We start from the raw sequence: 21,085 nt of genomic DNA, 5'->3' as shown, positions 1-21,085 counted from the left end.
AGTCGAGGTGAATATCAGTTTGCACATGCTGTCTGGTACAACAGATGGCTCACAATTCCTCAATTAATGGCAGATTACAACTGGACACAGAGAAACATTTCAGAACACACTGTCCAGCAGACAATCTTGCGGATAGGTCTACACAGGAGGTGACTTTGTTCATGTGCTCATGTTTCACTGATTATCATTGACACATCCACCTGCAGTGGGCATTGAAGTAATGCTCCTGTACAATGGACTGCTTGAAAAGAGTCGCCTAGTCTGATGAATCAGCTCCAGCTCCATCATGTGCTGATTGATGGGGGTGTGTTCAACAGCAAGCAGGTGAGCAGCTGTAACCATACTGCATAGTTCGACAAAAACAGGCTAGCACTAGTGGTGTCATGATCTGGGGAAAGTTTTCAGTCATCACACAGTCCCCTCATCCCCCATTGATCACTCCCTCACTACTCGATCTTACCTCTGTATTGTTTTGGACCACGTTTGCTTTACATGTGACCATATATTCAGGTGACACTTGACTGTTTCAATAAGACAGTGCCTTGTGTGACAAGGCCTACATTGTGCAGGATTGGTTTGAGGATCATGTCCAAGCATTTTGTGTACTCCCTTAGCTGATCAAGTGGGGTGAAGCAGTTATTACAGCAAAAGGCAGCCTGACATATTATTATGTCATATGCTGGTCCCAAAGGAATTAGTTGTTGTAGGTGACTCTATTGTCAGGGAAACAGGGAACATAATGTGCAAAAGGGATAGATGGAACAGGATAAGGGTATTTCTGCCAGGGGCAAAGGCTGATGATGTTGTAGAGCAGAAATCATCTTTTAAGAGCACAAAGGGTGATATTGTTGTACATGATGGCACTAAAGATATTAAGAGTAGGAGACCGGCATAATTACTTAACAAGTACAAGTCAATGCTGAAAAAAAAGCCATGAGTTAGGGTTGAATTTGAAAGTGTCTGCAATTCTGCCCAGACACGATAGGAGGGAGTATATGATGAGAGCCTTGTTGATCAATTCGGCCCTGCAGAGATTGTGCAAGGCTCAAGGGGTAGAATTTTTCTCAGCCTCGTCTGCACTTGTTAACAGGAGAGACTACTTCTACAGGGATGGGATACACTTAAATAGAAAGGGTGCAAGAATATTTGCTGATGCTATCGAGGCAGAGTTACGTGGGTTGGAAAACTGCTAGCTTGGGGGGATACACGGACTAAAACATTAACAGTAGCCGCTGGCAGAAGTAAAAGTGATTCAACCCTAACTCTGGAAAGCAAGGCAACGGGGATTTCCAGGACTGCTGGGAGTCATAGTGGAACAAGTAAATACATGGGCTTCTTTAGGGTAACTAAGAGTAGAAACAGGTGCATGTATACTTGCATGTACACCAATGCTAGGGGTATAGTTAATAAATTCAATGAGAGCTTGAAATGCTACTCAAGACATCAAAAGTAGATATTGTTGGGATATCGGGGACATGGTGTCACACACAGACATAAGCAGTGGAGAACAGGAATTTGGGGAGTACAATGTGTACAGAACGGGAGGAGGGTTATGCTGTTAGTTAAGAAACACATACAATCTAAGGAAGTGCATCCAATTGATGTTGGTGGACAATGCAATGTTGAGTCTGTTTGGTGTGACATAAGCACTGGGAAAGGAAAAATGAGATCTGATGAGTATCTCAAATGAATCATCAAATGAATCTTATGAGTATAATGAGCAATTCTTTAGAGAAATATAGTGGGCCAGTAAATCAGTGTCTTATAATGGGGGATTTTAATTTCCCCGAGATTGACTGGAATTTGTGGGTTGGTCACTCACACACTAGCAAGGCTTTTATGGATTTATTGGATGATTGTTTTCTACAGCAGCATGTTTGGGAGACAACTAGAGGGAGAAATACTCTTGATCTGATTATCAGTAGTGATTCTTCATGTATCAAGAATCTGCAGATAAAGGAATGACTAGGTGGCAGTGATCACAGTGCGCTGAAGTGGGATTTACTCAAAGAGGTAACTACCCTCAAGGGTGAAGGGAAGGGTGTTTGCTTTCATAAATGTGACTATGGTGGTCTGAGACAATATTTAAATTCTATACGGTGGGACCAACTGATGATGTTACCAACAGCAAATTCAAAATGCGAAGCATTCGAAGAATTAATCTTGGATTTAAGCCTAAATGGACTACATGTGACAGAGAATAAAAATGCATGGGATACATATAAATTAACATGTAACACAGAAGCCGATGATAAATATAAGCTGGTCTGTAACCAAGTTACAAAGGAGGTTAGGCAGGTGAAGGCAGATTACGAGAAATCTTTGGCAAAGCATGCAAGGAAAAACAGCAAAGAGTTCTTTACTTATGTAAACTTTAGAAGGAAGGGGATGAATCAGATTGGTCCTCTTAATATCGATGGTTCAACTGTTGCTGATCCTGCTCAAGTAGCTAACAAACTAAATGAATATTTTGCATCTACATTCACATGAGCAGTTATTCAGGGAGGGGAATGCCAGAGGTGTATTCAACTCTGGCAGTAAGTGGTAATCTTGTAATAACTGAGAGTAAAGTGGAGGAGAAATTGTTGAAGATAAACATAAGAAAGGCAACTGGGGTGGATGGAATCTATCCAGTTATATTAAAGTAGGTGGCAAAGGAAGTAAGCAAACCCTTAGCCATAATTATGAGAGCTTTCCTGGACTTAGGGGAGGTACCCATGGACTGACGATATGCAAATGTAACCCCAATCCAAAAAAGAGAATCAAAGGAAGACACAGGTAATTACAGACCTGTTAGTTTAACTTCTGTTCCAGGGAAATTAATGGAGGCACTGGTTAATGAAGCATTGCAGAATCATCTGGACAAGACTTCAATTATAGCTCAGACACACCATGGGTTTGTTAAGGGGGAAGTCTTGTCTGACTAATTTGATTGGATACTATGATGTAGTCACAAAGGAACTGGATGCAAAGAATAACTTTGATATCATATATTTGGATCTTTGAAAGGCCTTTGATACTGTTGCACAAATTGCTGCTATGGATAAAGGGATTGTTGAGTGGAATAAGACAGAGTGGTAATCAATGGACACAGATCTTCGTGGACTAATGTTATTAGTGAAGTCCCTCAGGATTTAGTGTTGGGCCCATTGTTGTTTTCTGTATTTATAAATGATATTGATTAATGGTATATCAGGCTTAATGTCCAAGTTTGCAGATGATACGAAGGTTGGCAGGGTTGTTAAGGACACTAATGACAGTTCGCTGCTGCAACAGGATCTAGAAAAGTTGAGCAGATGGGCTGAGAGGTGGCAACATTGACATGAAGTTTAACATTGACAAATGTAAAGTACTACTGCGGGAAGCAGTAATCCCAGAGTAATGTGTCTACTCTGTGGTACCACACTGACAGCGGTAGAGAATGAAAAGGACCTGGGGGTAATTGTGCTGGCAGATATGTAGTTTTCTGAGCAGTGCAGACGGTCTGCAAGAGTAGCTCATGGTGCCTTGTCAATGATATACAGGTATTTTTCTAGACCCTTGTATAAGGCAATGGTCAGGCCACACCTTGAATACTGTATACAGGTCTGGAGGCCTCATTTTAAGAAGGATGTAGAGCTGTTGGAATGAGTACAGAGAAGGGCAATAAGATTAGTGAATAGAACAAAGTCTTAAGTTTTGCAAATTACAGTGTCTGGAGACCAGGCACCTGCAAGGTGATCTTATTGAGGTGTTTAAAGCCTTGAGTGGTGTGAGCATGCTCAATACTGATGGGATTCTTCCTCTTGCTCAGAATAATCACCTGAGAGGATATGAATTCAAATTGAGGAAAGACAGTTGTAGGACAGATGGCAGAAGTCTACATTTAGCCAGTGGGTGGTTGACTGCTGGAAGAAACTTTCATCTGTCGTTGTAGAAGTCGATAGCTTAAATAGATTCAAGGCAGAACTTGACAAACATTTGGAGTGAGGGGATGGGTGAAATAAGGTTTTTTTTTTTTTTTTTGGCTGATGCTATATAAGCTTGCTTTCTTGCATCATGTGCGCTTGCTAATGAAGTAGATGGCCATAATGTTTTGGCTGATGATTGCAAGCATGGCTATATAGTAATTCCAGTTACTGGAACCCAATAATTCCAGTTTTTGACTTGGAAAACATAATGTTAAGACTGCAGATTTCGATAAATAAGGCACAATGTAATATTTAAGTATAACTATGTGTTGTTAAATTATAGTCAATTGTATTTTCCACAAAATTATAAAATCCAAAGTGCCAAGATTTTAGTGATTGAGCATTTTCCAGTACAATTAGTAAAGAAATCTGAATAGATTAGTATTCCATATTCTTCTTGAAGAGTATTTAAAGTTAAATCTCCTAAAGGAAAAGTATCCATAGGCATAAGGAAAAAAGCTACCTTCCATTTAATCTTTTTATTTTACAAACTAACCACTAACATACTAATTTTCTATTTTGCCATTATTATCCCCCACAGATAACTTCATAGCCTTCAAATGCTGAAATGTGTTGTCTGGAGAAAATCCGGAAAATGCGCAGATACACATTGCACCAGTCATCGATCATAGAACATAACAGATTGGTTTAATTGCAGACCCAATTACAAACACTCTTGAGGAGACATTTGCTAAAGTCTCTGCCAAAACATCTTATACCCCTATGTTTCTGGCTCTCAAATGAAATGCTGAAAAAGCATTTTGATTTTAAAAGATTTTATCTTTCCAGATGTTGACAGGAATTTTTGGGTCACACTTACGCACACAAACCAGCAAAACTTTTGTTCATTTCTTGCATGACATGCTCTCATGACAGCATGTTAAAAAGGCAACAAGAAGAAGCAGTGTTCTTGATTTGGATATCAGCAGGGAATCTGCAGGTATAAGACTCACTGGATCTTATACCTGCAGATTCACAGCAGTGGATCTTATACGGTGAAATTTAATTAAAGATATAATTAGCATCAAGGGTAAAGACAAAAGCTTTTGCTTTTGTAAGGGTGACTACAGTGTCTAAGACAGTTAAATTCTATGCAGTGGGATCAACTGATGATGTTACCAACAGCAAATTCTAAATGGGAAGCATTCAGGGAAATAATCAAAGATGGTACTAGGCTTTTCATACCAATGAAGAAATATTGTTCAAGGCTTAGACCTAAATAGATGTCAGATGAACTATTGAGACACAGGGAAGAGAAGAAAAGTGCATGGGATGCATATAAATTATCAGGTGATACTATAGTAGATATAAATTATTAGGTGATACTATAATAGATATTAATTAGTCTGTAACCTAGTCACAAATGAGGTAAGGCAAGACAGATTATAAGAAGTCTCTGACAAAGAATGCCAAGAATTAACAGTAAAAGGAAGGGGTTTGAATCACAATTGGCCACTTGATATCAGTGTGTTGACTGTTGATGACCCTGCTCAGTTTGCTGGAAAACTGAAAGATATTTTGCATCTACATTCACACATGAGGGGATGTCAGAAGTTTATCAAACTCCAAAGGAGAACTAAATGATTTTGTGATAACTGAAAGAAAAATGGAAAAGAAATTGTTGAAGCCGAACATAAAGGCAGCTGGGGGTCGATCTATCCAATCATATTAAGGGAGGCAGCAGAGGTGAGAAACCCTTAGCCACTCCGTGGCAGCGATAATTATGAGAGCATCCTTGGGTTCATGGGTGGTCCCCATGGACTGGAGATGTGTGAATAATTACTGAACTGTCAGCTTAACATCTGTTCGAAGAAAAATAATGGAGTCACTGGTTGAAGTAATGCGGGACCATCTGGACAAGAATGCAGTTGTAGTGCAGTCATGGCATGGATGTGTTAAGGGGCAGTTTTGTCTAACCAATCTGATAAGTTACTATGATGTAGTGACCAAGGAGCTGGATCAAAAATTATTTTTGATATCATATGCTTGGATTTCATGAAGACTTGATACTGCTGCACGTAAGACTGCTGTATAAACTGGGGCAATGTGGCATTAAGAGCAAGTTACTGCTATAGATAAAGTGATGGTTAAGTGGAAGAAGACAAAGAATAGTTATCAATAGGCATTGGGCTTCATGGAATAGTGTTATCAATGAAGGTTCCCAGGGTCCAGTGCTGGTCCCATTGTTGTTTACAAAATTTGTTAATGATATCAGGCTTAATGTCAATGTTTTCAGATGATGCAAAGGTTAGCAGGGTGGTTAAGAACAGTAATGACGGATGCTACTGCAACAAGCTTGATGGGCTGAGAAATAGCAGTTGAAGTTTAAATTGACAAATGCAAGGTGCTGCATATGGGTAGCAGTAACCTCACAGTAATTTATGAACTGTATGGAACTACACTCAGGGTAGTATAAAATGAAAAAGGGGTAATTGTGCAGTCAGATATGAAATTTACTGAGCATTGCAGACATGCTGTCAGGACAGCTCATGGGGGTTTTGTCAATTATATACAGAAACTTTGCTAGTAGGGATAAGGAGGTGATTATCACTTTGCACAAGACCATGGTTAATCCACTCAATTGACACTTGACATCCAGTTTCTAGAGTATTGTATGCAGGTTTCGAGACCTCACTTTAGGAAGGATGTAGATCTGCTGGAATGAGTGCAGAGAAGGGCAACCAGATTGGTAAAGGAACAAAAGGGGGGGGGGGAAGTGCTCTACCTAGAAAGGCTTCAGCTCTCTATCCCAGGCGATCTGATTGAGGTATTTAAGGCCTAGAATGTATTGAGTGAAAGAATGCCATTCACTTGAGTGTGAATGGCATTCTTTCTCTTGCTGCAACCACACACACACACACACACACACACACACACACACACACACACACACACACACACACACACACACACACACACACACACACACACACGTCAAAATTGAAGTTGAGGAAGGATGGTTTCAGGATAGATGTGTGGAAGTTTGCCTTGCTAGCGAGTGGTTGATTGTTGGAATAGGATGCCGTGAATAAATTCAAGGAAGGACTAGACGAATTCTTGGAGGGCAAGGATGGATGAAGTGTGTGCGTGCTTTTTTTTTTTTTTTTTTTGGCTATTGCTATATTAATTTGCTGCTACTACAACTAAAGCAGCATTTGAAGTTGTTTTCAAATAAGTGTTGAGGACTACAACTAACTTTTCACAGAATGGGAAATGAAAGGGGCACTATCTCTATGCCAGATGGTATGCATTATGAGATGATTAAACATGCTTCATATGAAACTGTTGATTGACTGCTCCGTCTGTACTACAAGAATCTATCTTGAAAACCAGTTTCCAGACTCCTGGCATAAAGCAATCATGCTTTCTTCTCTCTGCCAGGAAAGAATCCATTGCCAGAAACTACTGCACAATTGCTCTAAAGGCCTGCTTGTGCAAGATCCTGAAAGGCTGCTGTTTTGGTTTTTAGGAGCATTAGCAACTAAGGCCATATTGCTCCGGGATATGCGGTGGTCATTCCCTGACCCTTCCGCATCCTCCATATTTGGTGGCGACGGGCTCGAACCCCGGTCTAATCAAGAAGCGTGTGCTATGCACTGCTGCTCCTTCCCACCTGGCTACGGAGGCGCCGATCCTGAAAGGATGGTCAGTGCCTACTTCTCCAGAATACAATGAAGGAACAGTTCAATACTCAGCCATTCAATAATACTGGAAACATCTATTTGAGATGCTTTCCACAAATGCAAGCACCAGGTGTCAGTTGCTTGATATGGAACATGAGACTGTTTGGAGATATGCAATTTTAAAAGATATCTATAATTTTGATCTTAGGAGAGCCATCTAGCCCTTTTCATTACAATTTTTTTTTGTAAACTGTTCATTCTAACTTCATGTGGGAGGCTGCACTTGCTTGATCTTTTTGTTGAGAGGAGGGAGTTCCTCAAGGATCAGTTTTTACTGCTATGCTTTTTGCTATCAAAGTTAATTCTGGTACTCACAAACAGAGACCTCTTTGTTAATGACATTAGCATCTTTTCACAGTCATGCAATTGCGGTATGCCATTGACTGTGTCAACTCTTGAGCAATTGTCAATGTTTTCAGGTTCTTATCTCAGAACACCATTCTTGTAGTTCAAAACAGCATTCTAGTAGCACCCAAGACAAAATTCTTGGGTCTTATATTTGATAATGAGTTGACACTCCTACTAACTCCAGACAAAGTGCACAAGGGGACTGAACTTCCTATATGCCATCTCGTCCAATAATTGGGGAGCAAACTGCTACTCTTTACTCCACTGTGCACTCTGTTGTGCACTTGGATCCCACTGGGGACCTATAATCAAATTTATTTTAGATATCCAATGCCCACAACCTAGGTTCCAGGCTAACATCATAGGAATCCAGCACGAGTTGAACAGCAACCTAGGATATTTGCAAAGGGGGATTATGGCAGTTGAGGGGGCCCAGCTTCAACACACCTAGGCCAGGTCAAGATCAATTGGCTAGTGGATTCACCTGCAATTGTCAGCCCTTCATGGTCAAAGGGACAGGATTCATTCTAGTGGCCATGCAGATGGCCACTAGAATGGCCACCAAGTTTGGGTAGACTTGGTGTCCCACTCTTGAGCACATTTATTGCTTGCTGGGTAGTATGCATCCCACTTAGGCTATGTAGTGGGTGGGATGCCTGGCACTGAATAAAAACAAAGAAAACTATGAATCCTGATAAAAGTACTTCTTCTGAGGCTCCCATCCCTGACCCTATTGATGCCACTTCAGCAAAAAGACAGAAAACTAAGACAATATCATTTGCAGCATCCTGATAACACACTATACAGGAGAGAAAGCTAAAATATAAAAAAATGTCATCCTTCTTTATCCAGAAGGGTTGGCAGCCTCTCATAAATCTGTCAGATGGCTTTGCTTAGGTGATATTCTTGTAGAGTTGTAGAGAACAGAATTGACAAACATTCAGAACAGCTGCTCCAAGCTTCATCTATGGTATGAGGGATGCCAATTACAGTTACCCCACAAGACACTGAACTTACCCCATTTTGTCATTGCTGAATGGGATCTTGTGGGGGTGTCTGCAGAGGAAATTTCCTGTTCTGAATTAAAATCCCAAGGAGTGATAGCTGCAAAACGACTATTCATGTGTAGGGATGGTAAACTTGTTCCTACAAGAAACATCATCCTGACATTTAATTCTTCATCAACTTCTAATTGAATAAAAGATATCATCCATATGTCCCAAATCCTGACACAAATGTGAATACCCACAAATGGCCCATTGTGGAGCCATTGCATGAGCTCTATGTGCTACAAAGGACTACGAAACCACATTTTTGAGCTACAAAACCCATCTGCATTCTCAATAAAAAATGGATGTTGAGGAGAAGGAGGTACTGGATGAAACAGTCTTGGTACTCTTTGTGGAGGAGGGATTGGACATGCCAAAGGAGGAAAGAAGAAAAAGAAATTCAATGACTTAAGGCAGAGCTGAATATATCGTATCAGGAGGCAAGAAAAGCAGTGAAACCCTTGAGTATAAACAAACCTACCTATGCTCAGAAGGTAACATGGAGACGTTCCATCGGAACTCACCAAAAGAGTCATTCACTCCCATTGCACGCTACCTATTAAACTCACAAAAAACCGCACAGCAAGAACAATCAGCTGCCACTCCCATATAGGTACCTCCTAATGCTCCACCAATAACAAAATAAATTGATGTTGAGGAGAAGGAAGTACTTGATGAAACAGCCTTGGTACTCTTTGTGGAGGAAGGATTGGACACAGGACATCATCCATAGTTCCCCAAAAGAGATAAATCCAAGACTGAGAAAAATCACTATGAATTCTGTAAAATTATTTCTTCTGGTGGCCCCAACCTGATCCCTAATTGATCAATACCTCATTGCCACTGCAGCAAAGAGACTATGAACTGAAGTTGTGTCAGGTCCTATTCCCAGATTTATGATTATGCATTCCAATACCGAGAAACCTGTTGGAAAAATGTGTCCCTTTTTCATTCAGTGAGGTTTAAAGGGATTAGCAGGTTCCTCTAAATCAGTTAGGTTTTTCTTCATTCTGGGGATCTCTTAATTGAAACTAAAAATGACAGGTACTCTCAGCAATATTAATCAAAGGAATACCAGTTACTGTGATACCACACAGAACTCTAAATTTATCAAGGGGTATCATCTCTGAGTGGGATCTCCTTGAGGTTACTGAGGAGGAAATCCTCTCTGAACTAATGCCACGGGGAGTGATAGCTGTTAATACAATTTACAATTTTTGTGCATAAGGATGGGAAGCCAGGGGTTCACATCTGGTATGGGCTTGGTGCACCCAAGGTCCCGAGCTGGATATCATCTTTCTTCTCTTTCTTGGCGATTCCCTTTTACTTCTGACCTCTCTCTCTCGGTGATTTGAAAATTTTTTTTTTTGGCCAGTGCAGCATAAGCCTCAGGCTTCCTTGCACCATATGGCTGATAATAATAGGAATAATAAGTCCATACCAACTAGAAACCTCATCCTTACATGTAATTTTTCCAACGTTTCTGAATTCATTAAAAGCTGGGTACATAAATTGCAATGTAAGGCCATACATTCCAAACCCATTGTGATGTTTCAAATGCCAGAAATATGGGCATTTGCAGATGGTCTGTCGTGGAGCACCTGCTTATGCTTGGTGCAGTGCAAAACACCACAAAAGCAATGCATGTACAGCCATGAAACCCACTTGTGTCAACTGTGAAGGTGAGCACCCTGCATACTCAAGGGCATGCCAGTGGTGGAAACAAGAAAAGCAGATACAGTGACACAAGGCAGAGATGAATATTCCGGAGGCAAGAAAACTGGTAATGCCAATTAAGCAGCAATAAACCCACATACGCTTAGAAGGCTGCAGCAAGCAATCTTTTGGAATTCAGACAGATATGACAATTCCATCAAAAGATTCTTTTGTTCCCATTGCCCACTATTTACTGAACACTCAGCTGCCACTCCCATATCGATACCTCCTACTGCTCCACCTCTAACTAAACAAAATAACATGGACCTGCGATGTAGGAGTTGCCATCCTTGTGGGTAATCATCCCAGATCAACTGTAACCTGTTAGTCCCCTATACAGACTACTGGCAAATAATGCTTAACAGATTACTCTCCCAGTGGCAACAATCTTGGCATGAGTAGGTCACCAACAAGTTAAATCAGATAAAGCCTGTAATCCAACACGGGCAGTCTCATCTGCACAGGAACCATATAAAGCAAGTTGTTCTAGCTCATCTTCGTATAGGATACAGTCATCTTACTCATTCATGTCTGCTAAGGGTAGATAACAATCCTATGTGTGAGAATTGGGCAAATTTAACCATTTGACATGTTTTATTCGAGTGTCCATGATACAGACACCAACATCTTTTATATTTTACCGCTTTTAGTGATCTGATTGAGCCTTATACACTCAGTCAGATTTTATCTGACAAGGACAATGTGTCAACCATTTTTAGTTATCTAAAATCATTAAACCCTTTTAGTCATATTTAAAACTTACCTTTTTACCTATGCTTACTGATATACATTTGGACATAGTGATCCAATTTGTTAGGTCATTGAATTCTTAACCGTTATATTTAATATAACCTGGTTTTGGCCCATTATAGCCTTAGTTGCTGATGTGCCAAAAAACACCAACTCTTTTAGATACAGGTGGGTGACTGCATATTCAAGGTGTTATAATTGCATATGAATTTGAATAATGCTTACTACTTATTTAATTAACATTATAATTTTTCCACCAATAGATGGGATTCTTTCAACGCCTGAAAAAGGAAGAAATGAAGAAAATGATGGAACAAGCCAAGTTGCTCAAACCTGAAAATGGAGCTTTATCTGATGAGGAAGAAATAAATGGAAAAGCATGATGTTTTTGCTTGAAATGAACGTGTCTGAACTTGGAATATTAGTTCTAGTGTCCGTGTACTGGTGTTCAAATGTTTATTTTTAGGAGGGGAGGGAGTAGTGAAACTTGTATTGTCATCAGAAAAAAAAAAAAAGCTGGCAGAATTCTAGTTTGTGCCATACTCTACCAGTGATGAAGCTTTTAAATCATTATTTCTAGTGACAACTTAAATTATTATGCTGTTGTGGTTATTTCTGCAATGTATTTGACACTCAGGGAGAAAATTTGCTCATTTCCATTAATAAATATTTGTTGCTACAGCAGCTGCATTTGTTATAAATAAATGAAAACAATCAATTTTGCTTATATATTTGCTTCTGAGAATTAAAGGAAGAAGTAATTAAATGGGAAAATATTTTACTAAGTAATAACATCATATGAAAAGAGAAACTGCTGTTTTTAAAAGCATATGCAAACTTAAAAAAAACCAAGGCTAGAATATAATAGGAAATCATATCTGTTAAGCTAATCCCCACGCCATGGCCTTAAAAGTAGGTAGGTAAGACAGACAACTTTTAAGTTACTGTGGGGGGGAACTGCACGCTGTCTCCTAGAAACATTCCATATGCTTTGTGGGATTCAGTCGTAGTGATCATTTATACAAATATTTGCTCTCATAATCAACTCTCTCTATAAGAGATCATCATCCAAGTTCCATGTAATCTGTATAGGGTATACATTATCATCTATATGATTGTGCTATCACTGCCCAAAAGAATGTGAGCAATCCCCCCTTCCTTCTCATACTATGGATGTTAGTCAGTCTTGAGTGAGGTTTGAACTAGTATTCTCAGAAACTGTCTTGTCATCTCTGTTAATGGGTCTTGTCATCTGGATAGACCACCCATTCAATACATTGCCATGTACTGTTGACTGTGTGTGTGTGTGTGTGATCAAGGTAAATGCTCCATGCTCTGCTATGCTTTAGGAGTACTAATTACTTCAGGTAATTATGACTAGATTAGAACTAGTCCTGTTTCTGCTTATCTAAGCTATTCAAAATGCTTTATCAAAAAACATCATCTCCAAGTACACTACAAGTACTTCAGAGAAATGAACTGGCATTAATGAACTGGTAAAATAGAATAGAATACAAAAATAGTTTAAGAATACAAGTTATTTTAATATTAAAAAATTAAAACCATAAATATTAAAATGCATTAAATATTGTTTCACTAAATTCCTGGAATTCATAACTTCTGCCATTTTTCTATATACAGGGTGTCCGTAAATGATGTTTCCAATTTTGATATTTTTTTATTCAGAATTACTTCAAGCTGCACTCATGAAACACATACCAGCTGAAAGATTAAATTCAATAAGTTTTATTAAAATTGGCACTCGACTGCCAGTTTTGCATTCTACTGAATACACAGCACTACATTTGCTAGAATGGCGATTGGGTTGGAGAAAGCATTCTATGTGTTGGCATTTCACTAAACAAAATAAACAGGTGACTTTTCACCTGTCGGGACGATGGAATTGACACAATTTATGAATCTGGGGCAGTGAAAGGGATAATCTCAAAGTTAACATTTTTGCTGCAATGTCTCGAGAAAAGCTGTACAGGTCATTCTTCTTCATCGAACAGACAGTGACAGGGATTCATCTACTTGGACATGGTCAGTGAATGGTTAATGCCGCAGGAGAACATTACAGATGTGATTTATCAACAAGGCAGTGCCCCTCCACATTTTCATAATGAAGTGAAGTCATACCTAAACAAACATCTTCTTTAGCATTGAATTGGGTGTGGAGGCCATATGGAATGGCCTCTGAGGTCGCCTGATCCGATGCTAATGGATTTCTTTTTGGGGGGTTATGTGAAGGAAAATGTGTACATCCCTCCACTACCAACGACACTGCAGGAGCTGAAGGCATGGATCACAGAGGCCTTTGGTAAAATTGATTGTGAAATGAAGCACAGCATGTGGCATGGCAAGAAATTGAATATTGCTATGATATCACTCAAGTTACTCATGGTGCCCACATTGAACTTTACCAATGACTTTATATACCTTCATAAAATTTATCGAATTGATCTTTCAGATGGTATGTGTTTCATGAGTGTAGCTTGAAGTAATTCTGAATAAAAAAATATCAAAATCGGAAACCTCATTTACGGACACCCTGTATATTGGGTTGTGAATAAAATTCTGAGTAAAAAGTAATTCTGAATAAAAAGGTCAGCTGGAATTGTCATTTGCCTGACATTTTTGTGGTAGTTGTACTCTTCCCTTAGATTTTGCATACACATAAGTAAAACTGTTCGTCAAGCTTAGGTAGTAGAGAGATATACCATAGACCAGTGGTATGCCAGAGGTGAATTGGATCTACATTAGTACTGTGATTAGATTCACGTTCCATTTTGGATTTTTTATTACCTGATTGGAATTATGAACTTGTTCACCTAGGTAGCAGGCTGAACCAACGTGATGTTGAAAGAGGGTGACACATTATACATTGGGCCCTTGATATCCATCATTAATTGTTTCCATAAAAGTGCAATGGCTACGGAAATTATGGATATGGAGCAATAGATTTGCATTTTATAATGATAATTTGTTCCAGAGAACATCCAAACTTAGTTATTTATCAAGCAAACACTATTAAAGACTATATTAAGAACACTTTTATTTAAAGGTGAATCAGGAACTTACCACTCTAGAAACTGAGGGGCTGTAGGTTCCTGTTGTTTTTAGAGAGTCAAGTCTCCTTCGTTTTGCAAAACAAATTTAAAGTTGACTGCATGATAGTCTTTTGATTCAGAACTTCCTTATATACAAGAGAAATTGATTATTGTTAAAATCCTTAACTCTCTGCATATGACTTGCCTTATCGAAGTGCTCAGAAATCCATATCAATAATAATTTCTCCATTTTCAGCAAAATATTTTATTTTGGTTCTCATGCATTTCTGATTTTTTGGCATCTTTATATTTTTGTTTATTAGCTACAATTGTTCCACCTCTTGTATGCTATATTCCATGTTCATGTCCAGTATCAACTGTTCACATTCCAGCTTGAAAATCACAGGCATATCAATAATAACATCTCCATTTTCAGTGAAGTGTTTTCTCTGTTTCTCAAGCATTTAATTCAGCCAGATGATACTAACTTTTATAGCATCTCTACTTTTATTAGCTACAGTAGTTCTTTCTGAGGTTAGCAGTATTCAATGTTCATATCCAACACCAACTTCATTTTGCAGCTTCGAAACAAGTAATAATTCTTAATTTCATTTCCAAAGTGGAGAATATTCTTAGCCGATAAAATAAAGAAATAAGATGAAATTAGACAAAAAATCAGCACTAAACTTGTTTTGGAAATGTCTCACTGGTATTCCAAGTTCTACTAAGCAATAGGAAGTAACACCCAAAGAGTAAATATAGCTGTATAACTAGAGTATTCAATGATGTTACATAATGTCCTGGATGTTACATGTCTACATGTAACATTTTCATTTTGCTTATTTATAGTACTATCTCATAAATTGGTTTCTCTGTAAATAATATCCCATTTGGAAGCTGGAGTTGTTTATAAATATTTAAAATTTTGAAAGTTCATTTTAATACACACACACATTGCTGTTTAACATTTTTTTTTTTTGCTAAGGTATTATTTTGAAAATCTATACCAATGTATCATTTACCATTATGGACATCATGACAATTGATATGGGAAACAATGATGGATATGGAAATAATGGATAACAAATGTGAGAAGTGATGGTTTGGGTAGTTGAGAGATAGCTGGGGCCTATTGTAGTGCATTATGACCTAGAAGATTAATTAACAGCTTATAATAAAGGTATATGGACTTTGTTTCATTCCTTTTTCAGTTGCTCAAAAGTTAACTAAAGTTTACATTTAAATTAACATCAAAATTTAAAATATAGCAAAAGAATACCATAAAACATTTATTCTAAAATTACATGAAAGACTTAGACACTGTAATTAATATAAAATTTACAGAATAATTAGTTTACCGATCTGTATAATAGAGGAAACAAAATTTTCCACACTCAAAGTGACCAACTTTGATGAGATAACAAAAACAATATTCTTTTGTTATTTATTTTAAGGTGTTGATTTAAATTTTAAACGTTAGCTAAACTTTGATCTAGTGAAACTCTGCTTTCCAAAATCAGCTTCTTGATGAGATGAATGTAAACATCCGTGACAGTTTTTGTTTATACTCCACCACGACTACCAAGTTAGAGGAGTTTACAATAAATCATGGATACAATTGTTAATCATCTTTAGCAGTCGCAGGCCTTGAACCACTCAAAGAGCATGTGCTGCAGCATTCTTGCTCCTGACCGCTTGACTACACATAATAGGAACCCTTCTCTTCATTTAGTTACTTATCTTGTGGAGAATTTCAGCCATTTTTCTCTTTTAACAGAAATATGACAAGTACTATTCTACATCTATGTGACAGAATTTGATGCTGCCTTCACTTTTTAACTACAAAATTAGAATCATCTGAAGTGTAAAATTCAATGTGCAGTAAGTCTGAAATTATGCCACACTCCTGATCAAATATTCAAACTATATATGCTGGAATGAGTGAATAAAATACTCTTAAATTATGAATATTTTATAATTATGCAGTTTGAGTATTTTATAATTATACAGTTTTATTAACTGCATATGACTATGCAGTTAATAAAAAAGTTAGTTCAGGTTTATTACCCAAATGGCAACCATCCTATGATTGTCTGTGGTTATTAATATAGGTAATATCAATTATGATAATACATAATATTTTATATATATGCACAGTTTTGGCATAGTATGGACTAAGATGCTGATATGCTATAAAACAATAACTGTATAGAAGGCCCCAGTGGTACCTAATACTATTTGTATTCATTCCAAAGCAGTCTGTGACCAAAGCCTTTCACATGGTACTTACACTTTATATCACATTTGTATTAATTTATTTATTGAATTTTAAATAGGTAAATGTATTTTATTCAGTATTTTTTCATTGCAGCAGAATAGAAGAGATAATATTAGCTAGTTATTTAAAAAAAATTAAAGATTAATAGAACTTCAGGCATTTGTAAATTTTGTATTTAGATAATAAATATAATGAAAATGAAACAAACAAAAAAATCACTTTTTGATCTCATTATCAGTGATTCCTCATAATATGTTACTGTAAAATCATTAGATAGAAAGAGTTTTTATAAATATTTTCTCTTCAGAATGTTTTGTACAAATTTTGTATACTATGTACATTGTCATTTTAAGTAGCTTCTACTTTAGCATGCTTTCTGCAAATATGTATTACATTGGTTTGTATCCTTTTTGTAAGATGTTTGAAAAAATATTTATTTTTATATGTACTTTACATGTAATTTGACTGTTTTGGAAAGTCTAGTCTCAGTCTCTAAATAAAAATAATAAAATAAAAAGAGAGAGAGAGTATGAGTTTTGATATATTACACTGGTACTTGTATATTCATGCTTGATTATTAGCATGGGTGGATCACCAAAAATACCTCATAAATATGCTAAGTCACAACCATGGAATCACTGTAGTTATTAAAATTTAAATTAGATCACAAATTTAAATTAGTATGGTTCAAGATGTACCTTAAAGATTAAACAAAGAATTTTGTAACAAAACCTCTTATCTGATAAATTTATAATTGGTGATTAATGAGAGAAAGTTAAGATAAGCAAAACAAACTATACAGCAACTCTAGATGAAGACAGCAGTGTCCAAGTCTCATGCTCTGTAATCTATCCCTAGAGATCAATCTCCATTAAAACTTAATTAGGTTATATCTCTAGCTTATTGTTTGTGTGGGACAATTAAACTCAGTAGTGCCAGGTTCTTTCCTTATGTACTGACAGTACATAAGGAACATGGCAGTGGCAGCTTCAAACACAGCATGTGAAGTCTTGCTTGGGGTGTTCCTAATGTAAAATTATCTCTGGGTATATCAATAAAACAAAGCTCCATTTCACAGGACGTGATCACATTGTGTAGGAAAGAAAACATGAAATGTGCACAGCCAAGAATAATCCTCTTTGGTGCAATTATGACAGAATTATTTTAAACATAGCTGCTAATGCTCTGGATTTATGACAGAGAATCCATCGTTTTACTTGAATCCATCGTTTGTAAAAAGATGGAGAAAATATGGTACCCATAGTTTCTCCATCTTTTTACAAACGTTTTTCTGTCTTTTTCTTTTCATTAAAAAATAAAACTGCATCAGAAGTCTTAGAGATTTTTTTTCTTAATTTCATTAACAAGTACGTAGCCATGATAAACACAAGAGAATTGTTTGCTATAATTGTTCAGTTGAGTTGGGGGGGAGAGAGACAATGACCAAGCTATTTTTATTCTGCAGGCTTTCATTACCATTTCATTAGTAAAAGAACTTAGTTTATCAAACACTAATCTAATGGGGGGATGGGGGGGTCTTGGGGGATTCACAGACTAATAGGTTAACAGTAGTTGCAGGCAGAGGTGGAAATGATTCTTGCATTGTTTCTATTAGAATGAGCAGCAGCCCTAAAAGCCAATTGCTGGTGATTTCAAGAACTGCTGGGGGTCATGAAACAAATAAATACATGGGCTTTGTTAGATTAACTAAGAATAAAAGATTAACTAAGAATAAGAACAGGTGCATGTACACCACTGCTAGAAGTATAGTAAATAAAGTTGATGAATTTGAAGTGCTGATTAAGACATCCAAGGCGGATGTTGTTGGGATATCAGAGATGTAGGGTCACACAGATATAGCAAATGCAGAATTGGAAATTGGAGACTATCTCTTAGGCATAGTTGGAGACTATCTCTTAGGCATATCTCTTAGGTTGTTGTTATTTGGTTTTTAGGAGTATTAGCAACTAAGGCCATATTGCTCTGGGATATGCGGTGGTCATTCCCTGACCTTTCCGCATCCTCCGTATTTGGTGGTGAGGGGCTCGAACCCCAGTCTAATCAAGAAGCGTGTGCTACGCACTGCTGCTCCTTCCCACCCGGCTATGGAGGTGACTTGGAGGATGGACAGGGAGGAGGGATTATGCTGTTAGTTAAGGAACACACAAAATCTAAGGAAGTGCATCCAGTTGACATAGATGGACAGGGGAATGATGATGTTACCAACAGCAAATTCACTGGGAAAACAAAAATGAGGGTAGGAGTTTGTTATAGGCCTAATGACTCTGATGAGTACAATGAACAATTATACAGAGAAATAGTGGGCCTGCAAATCAGTGTCTTATAATGGGGGATTTTAACTTCCCATATATTGACTGGAACTTGTGGGTTGGTCACATGCACACTAGTAAGGCTTTTGTAGATTTATCGGATGATTGTTTTCTACAGAAGCATATTAGAGAACCAACCAGAGGGAGTAACATTCTTGATCTGATTATTACCAGTGAATCTTGATGCATTAAGAATTTACTATACAATATCTTCAACATATTAAGAATTTACAGATAAAGGAACCAGTAGATAGCAGTGATCACAGTGTACTGATGTGGTATTTACTTAAGGATGTAACTACGGTGAAAGGGAGGGTTTTTGTTTTCGTAAAGGTGACTACAGTGGTCTTAGAGTTTTTTAGGTTCTATATGGTGGGACCAACAGCAAATTCTAAATGGGAAGCATTCGAGGAAGTAACCTCGGAAGCTACTTTGCTTTTTGTTCCAACTAAGAAATACTGCTCTAAGTTCAGGCCCAAATGGTTGTCAGATGAACTAATGAGACATATGGCAGAGAAGAAAAATGCATGGGATACATATAAATTAACATGTGACACAGAAGCCTGTGATAGATACAAACTAGTCTGTAATCAAGTCACAAAGGAATTTAGGCAAGCAAAGGCAGATTATGAAAAATCTTTGGCAAAGAAAAACAGCAAAGACTTCTTTACTTATATAAACTCTAAAAGGAAGGGGATGAATCAGATTGGTCCACTTGATATCAATTGCTTGACTGTAGATGATCACTCTCAGATAGCTGCTGAACTAAATGAGTATGTTGCATCTACATTAACACACGAGGAGTTATTCAAGGAGGAGAGGGCCAGATGTTTATCACACTCTCAGAGGGAGTTAAATGATTTTATAATAACTGAGAAAGTAAAGTGGAGGAGAAATTGTTGAAGGAACGTAAGAAATGCACCTGGGGTGGAATGGATCTATCCAGTTATATTAAAGGAGGCAGCAAAGAAAGTAAGCAAACCCTTAGACATAATTATGAGAGTATCCTTGGACTCAGGAGAAGTACCCACAGACTGGAGATGTGCAAATGTATCTTCAATTCACAAAGGATGACACAAGTAATTACAGATCTGTTAGTTTGACTTCTGTTCCAGGGAAAATAATAGAGTCACTGGTAAAGGAGCATTGCAGGATCATTTAGACAAGACTGCAGTAATAATTCAGACACAGCATATGTTTCTTAAGGGGAAGTCTTGTCTGACAAATTTAATTGAATACTATGATGTGGTCATATAGGAACTGGATGCAAAATATAATTTTGATATCATTCTTATATCTTAAGAAGGCTTTTGATACTGTTGCACATGGAAGACCGCTATACAAATTGCAGCAGTATGGCATTAAGAGCAAGGTACTACAATGGTTAAAAGTATGGTGGAGTGGGAGAAGACAGAGTGGTGGTCAATGGGTACTGCTCTACATGAACTAATGTTATTAGTGGTGTCCCTCAGTGTTCGGCCCATTGTTGTTTTAGAATTAATATTAGTAATGGCCACATGGTGCAAGGAAGCCTATGGCTTATGCCGCACCAGCCAAAAAAAAGATATATAATAATAAAAATAATCAAAAAATCCAAACTGTCAGCCTCTACTACCCATGTAAGCAACTTATTCCAGTAATTTATAACTCGCTGGCTAAAATAAAACTTCCTGCAATCCAGTCTAGACATCTCCTCCCATAACTTGAAATTATGGCCCCTTGTTCCAAAATCATTTATAACCGTGAAAATTTCATCCTCATTCATTTTACTTATGCCTCTCAGAGCCTTAAACGCCTCAATCAAGTCTCGTCTAAGATGCCTGGTTTCCAAGCTCTGCAACCCACATATTCGAAGTCTTTCTTCACATGGACGCCCTTTTGCCGATCTTACCAGGCAAGAAGCACAATGTCTTTCTTTAGGTGCATTCTCC

At 37.7% G+C, this 21,085-nt stretch overlaps 1 protein-coding gene across 2 annotated transcripts in view; it reads left to right on the top strand.

The window, feature by feature from the left end:
• LOC150091195 (integrin alpha-9-like) overlaps nucleotides 1–12,974 on the top strand; it is a 688,379-nt gene extending 675,405 nt beyond the window's left edge. For both annotated transcript variants that reach the window (XM_090374615.1, XM_090374611.1), the window contains exon 27: nucleotides 11,760–12,974. In XM_090374615.1, coding sequence (XP_090230741.1) covers nucleotides 11,760–11,879 — 120 coding nt within the window. In that variant the 3' untranslated portion in view covers nucleotides 11,880–12,974. The remainder of the gene's footprint in view (nucleotides 1–11,759) is intronic.
• Nucleotides 12,975–21,085: the final 8,111 nt, after the last annotated feature.

The sequence above is a fragment of the Mastigoproctus giganteus genome, chromosome 1, assembly GCF_048544385.1.
Source record: "Mastigoproctus giganteus isolate SK-2022 chromosome 1, ASM4854438v1, whole genome shotgun sequence".
NCBI lineage: Eukaryota > Metazoa > Arthropoda > Arachnida > Uropygi > Thelyphonidae > Mastigoproctus > Mastigoproctus giganteus.
The sequence above is the reverse complement of the archived record's forward strand: the minus strand, read 5'-3'. Positions and strand labels throughout refer to the sequence as shown.